The following is a 20703-nucleotide window of genomic DNA, read 5'->3' as shown; positions in this document are numbered from 1 at the left end:
CCACAACACTCTCTCTTTATGCTTGACTAAACTTTATAGTGTGAGGAAAACATGCTATGTAAGCAATTTTTTATTTACAAGTGATATCTTGGCCAAAAAAAATTGTGTGTACAGCAAAACTGTGTGGTAATGTTCAAGACCACCTGAGTTTTGAGACTTTTAATTAATGTCTATTACATTAGCTTTGAGGCCATCTATATGCTAGCGTACGCCTAAAAGTTGACCAAATTAATTTTAACAGATGCATGCACGTGCATGCAAAATTAGTCTTTCTCTTGGAAAATGGACCAAAGTACCATTTTACATGAGACTGTCCATTCCCCAAATACCAACACTTTACAATAAGGTTCCATTTGGTAACATTAGTTAACATGATCTAACAATGAATAGTTGTATTTATATTAACTAACATTAAAAAGGATGAATAAATGCAGTAAAAATATATTGTTCATTGTTAATTAATGATACCTAATGCAATAACTAATGTAAATGAATGGAACCTTATACTAAAGTGATCCCACTTTATAATAACTTTCATTAATTAATCATTAACAAACATGATTAATAGATTGTTAGTTAATGTAAATTCAAATACTTACAAATGTTATGGAACTTACGTTAATGTATGGCCTAGCACATTTGACATCTACAAATTATTTTAACAAGTATTATATAATGATTAAAATAGCATTTGTTATTGTACATTTGAATGCTTACAAATGTAATTAAACCATTCATAAATAATTTATAAATGAGCTCATTCACTTTTAATGCACTTATTTCTGTTTTCAGGAATATTTAGTATTTTTCACCTCTTCACACACTGTTCATGTTTACAAATTATGCATTAATGTCCAGCTAATTAGTAACCGAGGTCTGTAAAAGCCACACATTTGCTGTTTGTTTGTAGTGGTGTGTATGCATATTCATATATCAAATAATAATTACTGAGTTGTAAAGATGTGTGAATAGTGAAAGCCTGCATAAATACCATTGTTACCAAAATGAAGGCAGCGAAGGCAGACGAGGAGAGCGGATCCAAATGCAGGCTTACTTTATTAAATCAACAAACAGGCAAAACACAAAGGAAAAACCCTCAATAGGGAAACAAACATAAAACTAGAAAAGCACGGGTAGGGGAAACACACCAGGCTAACAACATTTCAACGATTGACAAAGACAGAACTAAAAACCAGGGTATAAATACACAAGGACAGGATGATTACAAATGATAAACAGGTGTGAACAATGACACAAAATGGCAGTGATGACGGCAGGTGGATTGTGGGAAATGTAGTTCTAAACAATAGACTGGTGAGACACAGAACACAGGGGCAGACAACAGGGGAACGTGACATAGCCCCCCCTCAAAGGAGCGGCTTCCAGACGCTCCTCAGAAAAAAGGCAAAAAAATCATCCAAGGAGAGAGGGGGGAGCTTGTGGTGGGCAGACAGACCAAGGGGGCAACGAAGGGCAGACAGGCAGTCCAGGGGGCAACGAGGGGCAGATAGGCAGTCTGGAGGGCAAAGAGGGGCAGATAGGCAGTCCGGAGGGCAACGAGGGGCAGACAGGGAGTCCAAAGGGGCACAATGGGCAGGTAGGAAGTCCAAGGGGCACGAAGGGCAGGCAGGAAGTCCAAGGGGGCACAATGGGCAGGCAGGAAGTCCAAGGGGGCACGAAGGGTAGGCAGGAAGTCCAAGGGGGCACGAAGGGCAAGGACATGTTCAGGTGGTCTGGGAGCTGGCCACCGGGCAAGGATAGGTTCAGGAGGCCTGGGAGCTGGCCACAGGGCAGGGCCTGGTTCAGGAGGCCTGGGAGCTGGCCACAGGGCAGGGCCCGGTTCAGGAGGCCTGGGAGATGGCCACAGGGCAAGGACAGGTTCAGGTGGTCTGGGAGCTGGCCACAGGGCAAGGATGGGTTCAGGAGGTCTGGGAGCTGGCCACAGGACGGAAACAGGGTCAGGAGGCCTGGGAGGAGGCCACAGGATGGAAACAGGGTCAGGAGGCCTGGGAGGAGGCCACAGGACGGGAACAGGGTCAGGAGGCCTGGGAGGAGGCCACAGGACGGGAACAGGGTCAGGAGGCCTGGGAGGAGGCCACAGGACGGAAACAGGGTCAGGAGGCCTGGGAGGAGGCCACAGGACGGGAACAGGGTCAGGAGGCCTGGGAGGAGGCCACAGGACAGGGAACAGGGTCAGGAGGCCTGGGAGGAGGCCGCAGGACAGGGACTGGGTCAGGAGGCCTGGGAGGAGGCCACAGGACAGGGGCCGGGTCCGGAGGCCTGGGAGGTATCGACCGGGCAGGGACAGGTTTACATGGCCCGGGGGCTGGCCATTAGGCAAGGGCCGGTTCAGGGGGCCTGGGAGGAGGAGTGGCCACTGGGGAGGCCGGCGGAGCCGCGGGAGGTGGAGCCGAGGTAGGCGGAGCCGTAGGAGGCTTTAGGGGCGGAGACCTGGAAGGCTCGAGAGGCAGAGCCGAAGGAGGCTCGGGAGGTGGAACCACAGAAGGCCTGAGAGGAGGCCACAGGACAGGGACGAGGTCAGGGGCCCTGGGAGGAGGCCACAGGACAGGGGCCGGGTCCGGAGGCCTGGGAGGTATCGACCGGGCAGGGACAGGTTTACATGGCCCGGGGGCTGGCCATAAGGCAAGGGCCGGTTCAGGGGGCCTGGGAGGAGGAGTGGCCACTGGGGAGGCCGGCGGAGCCGAGGTAGGCGGAGCCATAGGAGGCTTTAGGAGCGGAGACCTGGAAGGCTCTGGAGTCTCTGGGGGCAGAGCCGTAGGAGGCTCTGGAGGCGGAGCCGTAAGAGGCTCACGAGGCCCTGGGGGCGGAGCCGTAGGAGGCTCGGGAGGTGGAGCCGAGGAAGGTGGTGCCGTAGGAGGCTCTAGAGGCGGAGGCCTGGAAGGCTGCGGAGGAGGAGTCGTAGGAGGCTCGAGAGGCAGAGCCGAAGGAGGCTCGGGAGGTGGAGCCATAGAAGGCTCGGGAGACGAGAGGCGGGGCCCTGGAAGGCTCGAGAGGCTTGAGAGGCGGAGCCCTGGAAGGCTCGAGAGGTTTGAGAGGCGGAGCCCTGGTAGGCTCGAGAGGCTGGAGGGGCGGCGCCGTAGAAGGCTCAGGAGACTTGAGAGGCGGAGCCCTGGAATGCTCGAGAGGCTTGAGAGGCGGAGCCCTGGAAGGCTCGAGAGGCTTGAGAGGCGGAGCCCTGGAAGGCTCGAGAGGCTTGAGAGGCGGAGCCCTGGGAGGCTCGAGAGGCTTGAGGGGCGGAGCCCTGGGAGGCTCGAGAGGCTTGAGGGGCGGAGCCCTGGGAGGCTCGAGAGGCTTGAGGGGCGGAGCCCTGGGAGGCTCGAGAGGCTTGAGAGGCGGAGCCCTGGGAGGCTCGAGAGGTGAAGCTCTGGGAAGCTTGGAAGGCGGAGCTCTGGAAAGCTCGAGAGGCTGGAGGGGCGGATCCCTGGAAGGCTCGAGAGGCTTGAGAGGCAGAGCCCTGGGAGGCTCGAGAGGCTTGCGGGGCGGAGCCCTGGGAGGCTCGAGAGACTTGCGGGGCGGAGCCCTGGGAAGCTCGAGCGGCTTGCGGGGCGGAGCCCTGGGAGGCTCGAGAGGCTTGCGGGGCGGAGCCCTGGGAGGCTCGAGAGGCTTGCGGGGCGGAGCCCTGGGAGGCTCAAGAGGTGAAGCTCTGGGAAGCTTGGAAGGCGGAGCTCTGGAAAGCTCAAGAGGCTGGAGGGCCGGAGCCCTGGAAGGCTCGAGAGGCTTGAGAGGTGGAGCCCTGGGAGGCTCGAGAGGCTTGAGAGGTGAAGCTCTGGGAAGCTTGGAAGGCGGAGCTCTGGAAAGCTCGGGAGGCTCGGAAGGCGGAGCTCTAGGAAGCACGGACGGCGGAGCTCTGGAAAGCTCGTTAGGCGGAGCTCTGGAAGGCTCGGAAGGCGGAGCTCTAGGAAGCTCGGAAGGCGGAGCTCTAGGAAGCTCGGAAGGCGGAGCTCTGGAAAGCTCGGGAGGCGGAGCTCTGGAAAGCTCGGGAGGTGGAGCTCTGGAAAGCTCGGGAGGCGGAGCTCTGGAAAGCTCGGGAGGCAGAGCTCTGGAAAGCTCGGGAGGCAGAGCTCTGGAAAGCTCGGAAGGCGGAGCTCTGGAAAGCTCGGATACTGGCACTGGCACTGGCTCTTGGACGGTCACGGCTACTGGCACTGGCTCTTGGAAGGTCATGGCTACTGGCACTGGCTCTGGAACGGTTGAAGCTACAGGCGCTGGCTCAGGGACGGTCGAGGCTACAGGCGCTGGCCCACTGACCTCTGGGACGACAGGCACTGGCTCACTGACCTCTGAGGCGACAGGCACTGGCTCACTGACCTCTGGGACGACAGGCACTGGCTCACTGACCTCTGGGACGACAGGCACTGGCTCACTGACCTCTGGGACGACAGGCACTGGCTCACTGACCTCTGGGACGACAGGCACTGGCTCACTGACCTCTGGGACGACAGGCACTGGCTCACTGACCTCTGGGACGACAGGCACTGGCTCACTGACCTCTGGGACGACAGGCATTGGCTCACTGACCTCTGGGACGACAGGCTCGCTCACCGTGACATGCGTGGGCTCTGGCTCCCTCACAGTGACATGCGTGGGCTCTGGCTCGCTCACAGTGACATGCGTGGGCTCTGGTTCGCTCACCGTGACAGGCGTGCGCCGGAAGGCGAAAGCCTGTCTTCTCCTCCTCCTCCAGGCAGACGAAGTGGGCCGTACTGGCTCGCTGGCCGTGGCAGGCATGAAGGGACGAACTACGGGCGAATGGAGTACCAACACTGTGGGAGGAGTGGCAGGGCTCTCCTCGATGACATCCACAGTGTATGGTGAAGCGCAGACCAGCAGAGTCTCCTCAACGAAGTCCTGGAGCTTCCAACCGTACGTCGGTGGCAACCGTTCCTGGAGCGCACAACTCAGGTTGGCCCGGAAAAACGCCACCAGGTCGGAGTCAGGGAAGTCAGTGGCACCCGCAATCAAGAGGAAATCGCGGGTGTAGTCCTCCACCGAACGGTTTCCCTGCTGGAGGCTTAGCAGCTTGCACGTAAAGCCGCTGGATCCATGTGGCGGTCAATCGTTCTGTTACCAAAATGAAGGCAGCGAAGGCAGACGAGGAGAGCAGATCCAAATGCAGGCTTACTTTATTAAATCAACAAACAGGCAAAACACAAAGGAAAAACCCTCATTAGGGAAACAAACATAAAACTAGAAAAGCACGGGTAGGGGAAACACACCAGGCTAACAACATTTCAACGACTGACAAAGACAGAACAAAAAACCAGGGTATAAATACACAAGGACAGGATGATTACAAATGATAAACAGGTGTGAACAATGACACAAAATGGCAGTGATGACGGCAGGTGGATTGTGGGAAATGTAGTTCTAAACAATAGACTGGTGAGACACAGAACACAGGGGCAGACAACAGGGGAACGTGACAACCATAAAAAACAAACAAACAAACAAACAGCAAATGTGTGGCTTATACAAACCTTGGATACTAAATATCTGGATAATAATGAACAATTTGTAAACATGAATAGTGTTTTCAAAGCATTTGAAAATGTTAAAAAAGTGCATTTAGGAAAGGTTTGATGACATTTGTAGTTATTTGAATTTACATTAACAATCTGTTAAGAATTTTGTAATGTTAGTTAAATTCATTAGTAAACACTGACAAGCACATTATATTTCTAAATATTTGAATATACATTAACTAATGTTTGTTAATATTTTATCAATGGAAGTTGTTATAAGGTGTCATGGAGTCTTTAAAGGCTTGAGGATGCACATTCATTTCCATTTTAAGAGCATTACTGACTACTTTTACATGGACACCAGAAAGCGGTTATTGCGAGAAAGCCGGTTATTGCATAAAGCAGTGTTCCGGTTTACATTCACTGCATAAGCCGTGTACTCTTTACCCCTGTATACATGCGGCTCAGTCAGTAAGCAGCTTTATCCACAGCAACGTAATTTCCCCATGACTTGGTATCCGAGGAAGACTTCGCTATTTAATTCTCCGTTGCTTTGCTTTATTTCTATATAAATTGCGCTTCAATAGTGGGGTTTACCTTTACGTAAAACTCTGGGATACTCTCAATGTGCCAGCACATATACGTGAACGCGAGGGACCGTCAATATTTTACAGTGATGTTTATAAATGGGTATAGTTTTTAGTGTATGTGCTTTTCAACTGTACTACCAGAAATATTTTGTTGACTTGTTGTTGGGCTCCATACTATGACGTTGGTTCTCTGGTCTGTTCATGCACATGCACACTCTTCAGAAGCCTGTTAGAACACCGCTTATAAGTTTACATGGCAACATAAGCAGCTTTCACCGGAAAGCCTAAACGGCATAAGGAAATCAGCGTTCTCGTATACATGTTTCAGTACGCTACTTTCTGCAAAAACCCTGGAATAAAGCGCTTTCTTAAGTGCATGTAAAAGGACGAGTCTATAGTAATGGACAGCATGCCACAGATGCTTTAAATTAAAAATAATCGGTTTGTGTATTTTTTTATAAGAAATTGTAATTACATTTATAATTATGAGACTCACCACATAGACTGATCTGAGGCCAGCGGCAGCTTTAGTTTCTCTGGTGGGCTCACAGAGGGCCTGATAGTCGTAGGTTTTGTTGACGGAAAACAGGGATTCGTTCAGCAAATTTCTCATTAGGTCGGGGTCGATCATACCAAAAAACTGCCCGATCTAAAAATACATAAACACATACACACTACATTTTTTAAATACAAATACAGAGCAAAATGGCTTTTATCTGGCACCTTAGCAAAATATAACATTCATTAGTTTAAACAAAGACTATAATCAACCATTGTTTTAAAAAGCGATTCACCAAAGATTCACCAGTGCACAATACAATTTACAAAGCCTATACTTGTTTTCAATTAACATTATTTAAACTCACAATGAGTTGTTTGTTTATCAGCCATTTGGTCTGCAGATGTCCTGAGATGGGCTGCAAGCAATATGAGAAATAAAGCCTAAAATACACATCTGCCTCTGAGGAGTGAACCCATCCACTCTTACTTTTGCCTTCAGTTCAGGGACTATAAGCAGGTATTAGCTATTAGTATCCTGCAGGAAGCTATATGAATTTAGGAGACAACTCTCCTTTGAAAAGGTGATTAACTGTGCAGTTTTACTAATTATCATCACAGTTGTGAATACCTGTGGCCGAATCACAGTCATGCAGATATTTATTACAACAGTACTCTTGCTAGTGTGACATTTCTGAAGGACTGTTCTAAAAACACAGATAATACAAGAAAAAAACAGTAACACATTCCAAAAACATTTTATATATTGTATTTGTATCATTAGTCAACATGATCTCTCAATGATAATGCTTTTACAGCACATATTCACCTTGTTAAATTTAATTTGAACAAATGCTAATGCATTTTAAAAGTTGTATATGTTAACATATTTTAATCCCTTATTAATTAACATGAACTACCAATGAACAATTCTATATATTTCAAAATCTATACGTTCTGGTCACACCTTCCTTTGGACAGCCTAGTGCATTATCATAATTTAAACCAAAGAGAGAGTTGTCTGCAAGTCCAGAAAATCTCAGAGGTGTGATACTGACTTTGAGTGTGTGTAGACAGAGTTCTGGTTACTGTTACGAACACACACAGTTTAGCTTCTAGCATTGTATTAGAAGTAGGAAAGTATGAGTGTGTGCGTTCAAGATTATAAGTCAGTCCAAAGGCAGTATAAATCCTGGAGTGTATAGAACGGCCGCCACTCACATGCAATAACAGTGGTAATGAATGTGCGGCGGGTCCTAGCCGACCCCTGGAGAGTCTGCCCACACAGAGGGGAGGCAGATCGGATTTAGGGCAGGCTCGGACCCCCCTCCCCCCTCGCCAGCTTCAGCCCTGCTGCCAAACACAGAGGCCGTGATTTATCTTGCACACACTCCACTCTGATTGGACTCCCTCACTAAGATTAACTTTAAACATTTACTCTGGTGCGGCTGCCGGAGGTTGGGTGGGCATTCTACAGGGGTCAGAGAAGGGGAATGTAGACTGGAGGTATAATGGAAAGTTCTGATTGGTTGAGAGAGAGACCCACCATACTGATGTACTCGTCCTGATTGGCCATGACGAGAAAGCCTCCGTCGTCTAGTAGAACGCAGTCTAGAAACTTTGAAAGAAAGAGAGCGAGACAGTGATATATAAAATAAATATACTTTGATAATAATAATAACAATAAAAATCTGAATAAACAATTCTTCTGTCAAGTATGTTGCTTGGAAACTGCTAAACAGCCTATAGTAATTTGACACATTAATATACATTAGTATGTGTGTTTATAAGTGTGCATTTATAGTCGGTTCACAACGTCTTCGAACACAGCTCATCCAATCAGAATTTTTTTATGCGTTATTTTTAATAAAATTAATCGCACTGAACTAAGGCAATAAATCGACAGCCCTAATATATATATATATATCATCAGTTTCCTTATGAGACAGCAAAGACACTCTTCTCTTTATATCTAAAGCAAGTAACCACATAAATGTGGTCTTACCATGTCATTCCTTCTGCACCCACAGATTTCACCATCACACTGCATACAGTAGGAAATAAATACAATAGCAACATACAGATGAATAAAAGCACTAAACTATGATTAGGGTTAAGGAAACAAGCTAACAGAATTTACAATTTCTTCTAATCTGGATAATGTTGAGGTTAAGAAAAATACAGATAATCATTGACATTTTGTTGGCTATAGTAACCTTTGATGATAATGTAGCATTCATGAAGCTGTCCATCCAGGTCTGCACGTCCAGTTTTACCCCAACCACTGAAACAGAAAACAAATTTAATTTTTTTTTTATTTTTTTTAGTTTTGCCTTTTAAAAGAAAAGGAATATTAAGGAGTGTTTAACAAGACATGGGGCTCAAAGTTTTAAATCGCTTTATTCAAACATTGATCACTACAAGTGGCCGACTGATATGGGTCGCTCTATCAATAAGTTTAATTGTGAATGCAAACATCTAGAGAGCTGGGTGTTCAATGGACTTGACCTGATATATACAATATATCAGTTATATCAGTACACAGTAAATAATGCTAAAATATACAATATGTGTGAATATACAGTACATTCACCGACCACTTTATTAGGTACAGCTGTACACATCCTTATTCATGCAATTATCTAATTAGCCAATCGTGTAATCAGCCATCAGTGCAATGCATAAAATCATACAGATATGGGTCAGGAACTTCAGCTAATGTTCACAAAACCAATAGAATGTGATCTCAGTGATGCACAACACGTTGAACCTTGAGGCAAAACAGCAGTAGACCAAGTCAGGTTCCACTTCTGTAGTGGGCACAGACTCACCAAAACTGGACAGTTAAAGACTGGAAAAACCTGGTCTGATAAATGTCAATTTCTGTTGAGGTACACAGATGGTAGGCCCACTGCAGCCCCAGCTTTCTGTTCTTGGCTGACAGAAGTGGAACCCAATGTGGTCTTCTGCTGTTGTGGATTCTGAGATGCTTTTCTGCTCACTACAATTGTACAGAGTGGTTATCTGAGATACCATAGCCTTTCTAACATCTCAAACCAGTCTGGCCATTCTATGTTGACCACTCTCATCAACAAGGCGTTTCCGTCCACAGAACTGTCACTCACTGGATGATTTTTGTTTTGCACCATTCTGAATAAACTCTAAAAAACTGTTGTGTATGAAAATCCCAGGAGATCAGCAGTTACAGAAATAACCCGCCCATCTGGCACCAACAATCATATCATGCTCGAAATCACTGAGATCAAATTATTTCGCCATTCTGATGGTTGATGTGAACATCAACTTACGCTCCTGGCCCTTCTCTGCATGATTTATATGAATGTATATAAAAATCAGATATGTAAAAAATGTATGCAATTAAATGAATATTATATTTAAACAATATTTACTTTCAAATCTACTAAAAAAAAAACACAAAAATTTAAATCTGAAAAAATTACTTTTCACTGACAAGGCTTTTGGAATAGCCACATACTGTTAAAAGGCCAATGTCAATAAAATGGCCAAATATTTGCTGATTAATTGGCTAGACCAATATATCAGTTTATCACTAATTACAACAACCATTCTTTCCATCAAAGTGCCTAACTACAATATATTATCCTGATAAATAGTCACATTACAATGGCAGATTCTTACCGGCTGGCTTCAACTTGAATTCATCAATTCTCAGGTCCATCGCTCTGCTCACTAAAACAGACTCTTGAGTGTCTGATAAAGAGAGGGTAGAAAAAGTCCCTTTATCCACAGAAGAACTGTGACACACCTGTATAATAAATCACACACACTTACCATTGGTCATGTATGGTGTTGATGTAAACATGTAAACATCATTGTCCAGACTTCTCTTGTAGAAACTACACTCATATGTTTCTGCCTGTTCGGTCCATTCTGAACCAGTACTGCAGAACACAAACAATTTTAGTCCAAATCCCAAATGCCTGCCTGTTCCTAAAGTGTTCCTAAACGTAAAAATTATTTTTGAACCTTGCAGGATAAACTCTTGTGACACCGCCGTCTGTGGCCACAAACTTTGCCCGGATTCTGTCATTCCTGAAAATAACAAACATACACATTTTGGAAAAAATAAATATAAACATTAACACATTAACAATAAATGACTATAAATATCAATAAATAACTATATACAAAAAATGCATGGGCCCCTGGTTGCTTGGGGGCCCTAAGGGGCTGCATATACCACTTATAGCTAGAAACAGCCCTGAATTAAAGATTCAGAATTAGAATGTAAATTATGGCATAATTTACTCACCCACGTGCTGTTCCAAACCCATATAACTTACTTTCTTCTGTGGAACAAAACAGGAGACGCTAGTCAGACTTTTAGCCTCAGTCACCGTTCAATTTCACTGTACTGAATGCAATGAATGTGACTGGCGACTGAGAATCACATACTGCCCAACATCTCCTTTTTGTGTTTCACAGAATAAAGAAACTTTGGATACTATGAGTAAGGAGGGTGAGTAAATGATGACAGAATGTACACTTTGGGGTGATCTAATCCTTGAAGTTAAGGTTAAATTGTTTTGTCCTTTATTGCGCATCTATATTTCTGTGGAACTCACGGCCCCTGTTTGCTCCAGTGTTTGGCCAGTTCAGCGGTGATGCCAGCATCCAGGAGTAGTCTGTTTGTCAGGTCCATATTACCTGAGAAAGCAGAAACAGCACAGACTCAAATGACTATATGTGAGAGATGATGCTTTGATTTTGTTCTGTTCTGTCTTCAGCCTGGTGCACACTGTACGATTCTTTCCCGTCCTTACGGTGGCTGCTTGTCAGATTGTACAGTAAAATCCCAGATAGAGTACACAACATCAACAGTCAATTACATCTTAGCTAATGCTTTAGACATGATTCACAGCATTGATTGAGAGTTTTTAAGACACCAGTTTGCATCTGTTCTAACAGCGTCATTTACAAGAGTCAGTCTTGGCTGGACAAAAGAAGACTATTCAAGATGAAAGAAGTGCTGAATAAGAAGATATTCATGAGAGTGTCTCAATTAACTTCCTAGTTCAGTAGTTAAGGCAATGACAAGGGAGTAAGCATGTCATAAGATATATCGGCACGTTATTTTATCGATACATTTTTGAGACATCGATATATTAATATAAACCGACAATTAAATTGGAAGCTTTCGAATTCACTGTCTATTTGCCTTCCTTAATGTAGTCTGGCGTAATAATGTTTGGAGAGGGTGATATAACATTTACTTTACTTAATACTGAAGAATGTGTCAATGCAGTGCAGGACAGGACAGGCGGCAGTCTAAAGTTTCAAGAATGAACAAAGTGATGAGTTTGTAGGTTAGTGAATAGTGTAACTGTGCAAACGATTAGAAATGGCGACATCTATCATGCAATTTGTTTGTAGCCTTGAAAGGGTTTCATTCAAGCTGCCAAACCACAGAACAACATACTTTTAACTGAAAATACATTGTGTAGGCTATATGAACACTGAGCACTCAGCTCATTGATGATCTGCGTTTCCATGGGAACGCTGATTGCCTAGCTCATCAACGGACCGACGGCACCTGACCCTCATTATTTACTTCCTTATTTTAACTCCCCTTGTGTTTCTTGTCTTTGCTGAATTATTTTGTTTGTCATTGAGTGTATCGGTTGGTCTATGTCACCTTATTCTGTTTTTAAGGCTACAAGTTTTGTTTGAATTTTTGCCTTGTTTTAATAAAGCTCACTTTTGTTTTCCATCTCTGCTTTTGGGCCCTTCATCTCCGCAACACTACTGTGACATATATACACAATATATCATCCAGAGATTTCCTTTGAAAATGATTTTTAATGGAAAACTATGCTATACTATATGAGTTATGCTCTGCTCTGTGGTGCTGCTGAATGTTTAGCAGCCTCTGGTATCATAGTAGGTGAGTCGTATGTTTGCGTAGAAAATACATTTTTAATGTCAGAACGCGGCATGTCTTCCACTGGAAGTGTCTGGTGTGCAACCCCCTTTACCCTATTGCTCACACTTTACCAAAGTTGTGTTGAGAAATATGTTTGAAGAGACAAAAGACTATTGTGCAACGAGCAGCCCTATTTATATCTGAAAAACAAAATGCTGATATATATATACGCTCATCTGGAAAATGTTCTGATTATCAATGTGTGAAAAAGAATGGATCCCAAGCAGCGGTGAATTCTCAGAGCCAGCAAAGCCTTCTCTGCTGGCCTAACATGCCATAAAAATAAAAAACTTTCACCCTTTCATTCTCAATCACCTTTTTGCCTATGTATTTTTAACCGCATTTCACTCGGTTAAAATTAATCTACAAACAAATAGAGAAAAACTAAAAGTTTATCCAGTCCACGTTTTTCCTTGATGCTTACAAGTGAAGCGTGACAACTGTTTCACAAATCGCATGCCTAAAGCAGTGCGTGAGTTTGAGCTCCACCCCGTCAGACCATCAGAATTTCATCAGAATCCCTCAACGGTGCAAATGAATGAGCAACTAATGTCAGATTGTCAGATTCATCAGCCAATCAGATTGATTTATTTGTTCTTGGTGGGTGTGATCTTTTGGATATGTCCCGTCAAGGCCTTCTAGCTGGCCTTGAGTGATGCAATCACGCATTAAGTGACGTAATTTGAAAGCGAGCGCAAGATATTGCTGACGGGTCGACTGTAGTTACTGCTGCTATCGCCATTGATAAAGAGATCCTTATGGATTTACACGAGATGTTCTGCATGACCGTGTGATTAACTTATTAAACAGGAAAGGAGGACTGATTTTCACTTTGGTAAGTTCTTTTTTTAATTGTTATAACAACATCAGGAGTTTAAATTAGGCTACTTGAGCATTCAGTGTCGGATCAAGTTTTTAAAAGTAGTACTGCTTTCCATTCAACTCGGAAAGTCGGATTTTACAACTGCCTACTAGGAAAAGTGCAATGGAATGCAGAATTGAAGGCTCATGCAAAAATTCTCACGTTTATCATTAAAACTATTATTTATATTGTCAAGCCAGTTCTCGCCTCCTCCTTTCCATTGACTGCTTTACACTGGTGCCGAAATCCGGGAAGGAGGAGGGATACGCCGTAGTAGAGTTCTCGCCACTACTGTCCACCCCAACGGAGCCGCGGACCGCGAGGGGAGAAGGGGCTCCTAACCGACCGCCAGGAGCGGTCAGGGCAGCTGCCAGGGGTGGAGGAGTCCCCTACCAGCCGCTGAAACGCGGCAGGGTCAGAGACTGGCAACCGTGAGCGGGGAGGGGCTCGCTGCCGACTGCCTGGAGCGGGAGAACCGCTGCCAGGGGCGGGGGAGACCCCTTCTGTTCCCCAAGAATGTGGCGGGGCGTTCCGTCCGCCAGGGGCTGGAGGTCTGCCTCCGATCTGCCCGGAGAGGCGCGGCTGTCATCCGTTAGAGGGTGGAGGAGTGGCCGAGGAACAAGCTACGGCATATCGGAGAACCGGCTTGGCAATAATTCATAGTTTTAATGATAAACTTAAAAAGACATAAACACACACATGACGGACATGTCCGTAAACTATCTCTCTTCTTCTAAAGTCAATAGAAGATGAGTGCAAGTGTAACATGAAGTCAAAGCCTTATTTTTCTCTTTAAAAGTGATTTAGTTTGTTATTATATTTCATACCCATTTGTATTTTGTTCTTCATTTATGACATTAATCTTTCACAATAGCAATATTTTTTTAACATCTACTAGGAAAATGCAAGACAGCGTCTTTAATACAGCGATGTTGTTGATTAATACCAGCTGTGTCTTAATGCACGATCTCAAAATCGTGTCGCAAGTAATTTGGGTCAAATGTGTCCCAACGTTCAGTGGATGAAAACTCTTGCCAGTGCCTGTTATTAGCCCATTATTAGTGTTTACGATATACTGATTAACGACCCAGGGAGCTAGGGAGCAAAATGAAATGCACCCTATTTTGCATATCACATAGAGAGCTACAAACATTTCTGAATATTCTTTACAAAGGCAATTAATCAGTTGCTAGTGAGCATGACACACTAAGTGATTAGAGACTGCCGATTTTGACTTAATTTACAAATTGTTTTGAACAGAGAAAACGTAGTAAATCTAGGTTCAAAATCGAATTAACCATCAATAGGCACAAAACAAAGGTTCACGTTAAAATAAGCCTTAACTTAATTAGATAAATACATGAACACCTGTTGGTCATGAGTAAGAACAGGCTCCACATTCTGACCTTTAAGGCAACTGATGCCAAAGTCGTAAAGAAGTAGAACTCCATAAAAAGAGAGAGAGAGAGAGAGAGAGAGAGAGAGAGAGAGAGAGAGAGCGAGAGAGCGAGAGATGCAAAAAATTAGGGAGTGAGACACATCAGGAAAGTAACACGTAGATTAATTTTCCGAGACGTGGAACATGGTTGTATTCTTCGGTTGTATGAAACGGCATTAAGTGTTCAAAGCCCCGCTTTATTTTCTTTCTTTCGGTCCGGGGACGTTCAGAGCACTTTGAATGTTTTATAACATCTCGCAGCAGTTTATTACCGCAAAACCTTAATGACAAAACACACACACTTCAGACAGAGCAGCTGGTGTACAACTTTATTCCGCCCCCTCCTCCGCACGCTGCATGATTTTCATTAGGACCTGATTGAGAGCAGGTCGAGAACACAACTCAACCGATCTGCCAGTGTTTGACAGCGAGGAAATTATGGACTTAAAATACCAGGACCATACAGGCCTCTGTGACAAATCGCCACAAATATGAGTGTTTACAGTGCAATATTCCGCCAGTTACAACATTTTATAGTCCATGATCACAAGGAATTACTACAATAAACACTTGAGCTTTATTCTCTGAATGAAAACAGACAACAACATGTCTGAATGAAACAGAATGCTTGTTTGTTGGCCGATGACAGTTCATTTTCACTCTGATCTTTAGGCTTGTCAGTCTGTTGGACTTAAGGATGTCTGAAACAGTGATCAGATTTTTAAAGACTTTATTTATGTTTTTTAAATTCCCTTGGCCATACCAATACACCATACCATATCTTTTTTCTCTCTCTCTCTTTCTCTGTGACATGTCCTGCTTTTCCTCTCTCACACAGGGTAATTGGTGCAGAACATGGGGGTAGGGGAGGTGGCTCATAGGTATAAAGTATTACAGCCAAACCTACACATTCAACACATGTGCACTGAACCAAGTGATTACCGCAACACCAACTGATCCAGCTGAGATCAAAGTAGCCTGCAAAGTGGAAGGTGTGTGTGTGTGTGTGTGTGCTTGGGGAGGGTCTGTCTATGTGTGGGTGTGTTGGTTTACATGTCATTAACATGGTTAACAAGAGAACAATAAATATAATAAGAAATATATATATATATATATATATATATATATATATATATATATATATATATATATATCCTAATATGTATAAATATTTTGGATATATACAAACTACTTTGGATGCAGAGGTAGGTTGCTATGTTTGACTCAAGTAAAATTAAACAAAATTTTAAAGGGATAGTTCACCAAAAAATGTCTATTCTGTCATCATTTTCTCAACCTGATGTTTTTTAAAATATATGAAACTCATTCTACCATGGAAAATAACAATAGATGTTAGGCAAAATGCTCTGATAACCTCAGTCACCATTCAATTTCATTGTAACTGGATACTGAGACTAAAATACATCCTAACATCTAATATTGTTTTACATGGAAAAAAGAAAGTAAAATGGGTTTTGGGGCAATATGAGAGTGAGTCAGTGGTGGAAGAATTTTTATTTTGTGTAAACAACCCCAAAGTAAAGTTAAAGTAAAGTTGGAACGTCAGAGCTACATGTTTTTATCGAGATTGTAACTCCATAAATTGTAACTCCAAAAAAGATAGCAGTAAATTGGATTTCTGAAAGAACAACTGGATCCGCCTCTCTGAGATTTTCATCAAACAATGGATGTCTATGTCAGAGTTCATCGCAGAAAAAATGTTTAAATGGACTTCTGATCAGATGATCACACCCTTTCACAAACACTTTTGCAAACCTTTCTGATGCACCATCCACATTGACATAAATATATTTGTAGCATTCTCTGATGCAGCATAAACTCTAGCGTGTAGATACCCTTACAACTCAGTTCTGGATTTGAACCAGCATCCCTGACTGGCAGCCCTGACCATGTCCTGGTGAAAATACTGAGCGTTACAGAAGATACTCACATAGCGGGTTGTTGGGGGTTTTCCTGTCGATGTACTCAATGAAGTTGATGAGAAATGCAGTGTTGTTGACAATCTGTGGTTTCAGGTCTTTGCAGTATTCCCTAAAACATGTCAGAACATTTGTCAGAATCATTTGGAAATGAGCATTAAAATCCAGAACATTTGTTCAGTTAATCTACGTTCATCTGTGAAATATACACTTGAATCATTTCCTCACCGTGTATATTTAAACAGAGATAGTTCACAAAAAAAGAATATTCTCAGAAATGTGAAGGTCCAAAGAGCACATAAAGGCAGCAAAAAAGTAAGCCATATGACTCCAGTGGTTTAATATATGTCTTGAAGCATCAACATTGAAGTCCTTTTTTACTATAAATCTCCACTTTCACTTTTACTTTCACATTCTTTCATTTGTGTTTGACGATTCTTTGTGCATATCTCAACCTACTGACCAGGAAGGAGAATTTATAGTAAAAAAGGGCTTAAATATTGATCTATTTCTCACCCAAAGTGATTTCATCACTTCAGAAGACATAGATTTAAACACTAGAGTCATGTTGATTACATTTTTGCTGCCTTTATGTGCTTTTTGGACCTTCAAAGTTCAGGCTACAATTCACTTGCATTGTGAGGGCCAACAGAGCTGATATATTCTTCTAAAAATCTTTGCATGTGTTCAGCAGAAGAAAGAAAGTCACACATATGGACGTAACGGTTTCAAGGATTCACAATATACCTCGGTTTTAAAACGGACAGTTACAATACCATTGAAATCTTCTCATTGATGTTACTGCATGAATAGACAGATTTTTTCCAGAACTTTTCTAAAATCCAAATCAGTTTAATTAAGTCATTATCAACGAAATTTACACAGTTCCAAATAAACTTGGCAAGATTAAATAAATCTTTAAATTGCGCCTTCCTCATGTTACATTCGACTGTCAATCAGTTTTAAAGGTGACATGCAGGTGTCGTGAGCGCAACGGATCACGAGCATATCAGAAGTGCAGCACGAGTGCATCATACAGACATGTCCGAGCCTGAACCTTTATTTCCGCCACCAAAGTGGTTGATGTCTGCTGTTTCTATGTTCTATTTCTATTTGTTCCTCATATAAAGCTATCATATGGCTTTAGAAGCCATGGAATATAGCAAACAAGACATATAGACCACTTTTATGGTGCTTTTTGTGCTTTTAGATCTTGATATTATTGCACATTCTGTAAAACCTCTCCTTTTGTGTTCCATATAAGATAGAATGTCATATGGGTTTGGGACAACATGAGGGTAAGTAAATGATGACAGTTTTCTTTTAGGAAACGGACCTGGGTGCTATGAAGGTATATCCATATTCTTCAAATTTGTCCACCTGCAGGCTTACAGAGACTGAAAGAGATATAAAATAGGAAAATATCATAAATCAGTCAAAAATCAAAGCTTACGTCAGTCAGTTCTGTCATTACTCACAATTACTTACTGCATAAAATGAATAAAATACAGTTAAATGCCAAAAGAAAATAATTGAAATCAAGACGTAAATCAAAATGACCTGACAGTTAAACACAACTCAGATAGCAGGCTGTAGCTTGTAAAAATCTGTCTCCGAGCTTCTGTCTAGTAACACAGATATCTGCTGTGACAGCCTGCTGTTCAGGCACACAATCCCACATAAGGGAGGTCCAGTGAGAGGAAGTTTAAAGTTAGATAGCACAGAGTTTACCCATTATCTCATTAGTTACACAATGCCTAAACGTGTGTCTCACTCACCTGCTGTTTATGTTGTTTTATGAGACCATCATAAATATAGGAGACATGTCACATTAATATGTCATTAATACTACCATGCTCTTTTTAAAGATCATGCTTATTTCATATTTAATGCAATTTATCTCCCATTCCTACCTTTGATTTTCCTCTAAAGGGTGCATTTAAGGATAACATTAATGAAGAATGTCTTTCAAATGTTGCACATTCTACCAAATGTATGAATGAGTGTGTGTGTGTGTGTGTGTGTGTGTGTGTGTGTGTGTGTGTGTGTGTGTGTGTGTGTGTGTGTGTGTTTGAGACTAGATGACAGACTCAAACATGGGTGAGGTCAGACATTCGGGTTCTTACATTAAGGAAAAGACAAAAGGAAAAGAAAACAGTACTTGCCATCTTCTTCTGAAGGGTGAAATGTCGCAAAGAGGGAAAGAGAGGGAGCGATTGATCGAGGAGAGGGGGAAAGAGAGGCAGAGAAACAGGGTAAAACCACAGGGCTCAAAGGTCACCAATATTTTATTCTCAGAACAAGCCTTGAATAAAAATATTGCATTCTGATCTAAGGTTTTTTGCAGAATGTAAATTGAAAGAAAAGCAATTTGGGGTCTTACATGTGGTCTAAAAGTCTGTTCATGATGTTTATGGTATCATTAATGAATTATGCATTCACATGAGCCAGACAGAGGACGGCAGAACTTTATGCGACCAAAGAGGAAAATAATTATAGTTTACACTTTGCATATATTACCAAATCATTGACCCAAATGGTGACCAGTGACTATTTCAGTGTTTGTAAACTAAAGCCTCTTACTTATTGTTTAATACCTTTACCTTAACGACTTGACTGTGTCCTTAAACTATTGATATCATAATTTCATTAACCATAATTGAAGGATATGCATGAAAACGATACAGCGGCCCCTAAAACGTATTTGGACACTTAAGCCACATTAAAACAAGAATGAATGTCAATTGTTTAGATAACAAAATATCAAACCAAGTGGAATCTACAAACAAATGTGACCACCTCCATTATTTTGTGTCCCTCTGAATTTGGAGTTTTATGCACTAAAGTAAAAAGGAAAGTGTCAGATTTCTACCACGGAAAGACTGGTGTGATGAAACAGCGTTACCTGAGAAAACATGCAGAAGCTACTTGAAACCAGATTAAACAGCCCCAATATTGAAAACTACAGTGACGAGGTAAACAAGAAAACATGATACTGACTATACAAACTATTTATATATTTATAATTAAGGCTGATAGGCCTGTTGTAAGGCAGGTCCTGGACCAGACATCACCGGCAACAGACAGGACTGGCATTAAGTGCTCTTCACTGAGGAGTCGCTGTTTTGTCTCACCAGCGGTGATGGTCGGACTCGCGTTTATCATCGAAGGAACGAGCGTTACACCGAGGCCTGTACTCTGAAGCGGGATCGATTTGGAGATGTAGGGTCTGTCATGGTCTGGGGCGATGTGTCACAGCATCATCGGACTGAGCTTGTTGTCATTGCATGCAGTCTCAATGCTGTGCGTTACAGAGAAGACATCCTCCTCCCTCATGTGGTACCCTTCCTGCAGGCTCATCCTGCCATGACCCATTCTGTGCATGATTTCATGCAAGACAGGAATGTCAGTGTTCTGCCATGGCCAGTTAAGAACCCATTGAGCATGTCTGGGACCTGTTGGATAAGAGGGTGAGGGCCATTCCCCACAGAAATGTCTGGGAACTTGCAAGTGCCTTGGTGGAAGAGTGGGTTAACATCTCACAGCAAGAACTGGCAAATCTGTTGCAGTCCATGAGGAGGAGATGCACTGCAGTACATAATGCAGCTGGTGGCCACACCAAATACTGACTGTTACCCCAGCTTTGTTCAGGGACACACTATTCCATTTCTGTTAGTCACAGTCTGTGAAACTTGTTCAGTTTATGTCTTAGTTGTTGAATCTTTTTATGTTCATACAAATATTTACACATGTTAAGTTTTCTGAATATAAAAGTAGTTGAAATTGAGAGGACGTTTCTTATATATACAAAATATCCCTCTCTCTCTCTCTCTCTCTCTCTCTCTCTCTCTCTCTCAGCTAATGCTCTTAATTATAAGGGAATCTTCTAGGCAACCCTCCAGTTCAAAAATATAAATTAGCATTAGT

The 20703-nt window shown here is 43.0% G+C and overlaps 1 protein-coding gene across 1 annotated transcript in view; it reads right to left on the bottom strand.

Annotated features, from left to right (window-relative positions):
- Window positions 1-20703, bottom strand: part of LOC127637570 (voltage-dependent calcium channel subunit alpha-2/delta-1-like) — a 137140-nt gene that overhangs the window by 12734 nt on the left and 103703 nt on the right. Inside the window, exons 23-32 of the mRNA XM_052118689.1 lie at window positions 18113-18173; window positions 16788-16888; window positions 11179-11260; window positions 10580-10645; window positions 10385-10494; window positions 10232-10303; window positions 8788-8855; window positions 8577-8615; window positions 8118-8189; window positions 6570-6722 (exon numbers count right to left, since the gene is read on the bottom strand). Of these exons, the coding sequence (XP_051974649.1) occupies window positions 6570-6722; window positions 8118-8189; window positions 8577-8615; window positions 8788-8855; window positions 10232-10303; window positions 10385-10494; window positions 10580-10645; window positions 11179-11260; window positions 16788-16888; window positions 18113-18173 (824 nt within the window). The remainder of the gene's footprint in view (window positions 1-6569; window positions 6723-8117; window positions 8190-8576; window positions 8616-8787; window positions 8856-10231; window positions 10304-10384; window positions 10495-10579; window positions 10646-11178; window positions 11261-16787; window positions 16889-18112; window positions 18174-20703) is intronic.

Source organism: Xyrauchen texanus, chromosome 45 (genome assembly GCF_025860055.1).
Source record: "Xyrauchen texanus isolate HMW12.3.18 chromosome 45, RBS_HiC_50CHRs, whole genome shotgun sequence".
Lineage (NCBI taxonomy): Eukaryota > Metazoa > Chordata > Actinopteri > Cypriniformes > Catostomidae > Xyrauchen > Xyrauchen texanus.
This window is presented reverse-complemented; position numbering and strand designations above follow the sequence as displayed.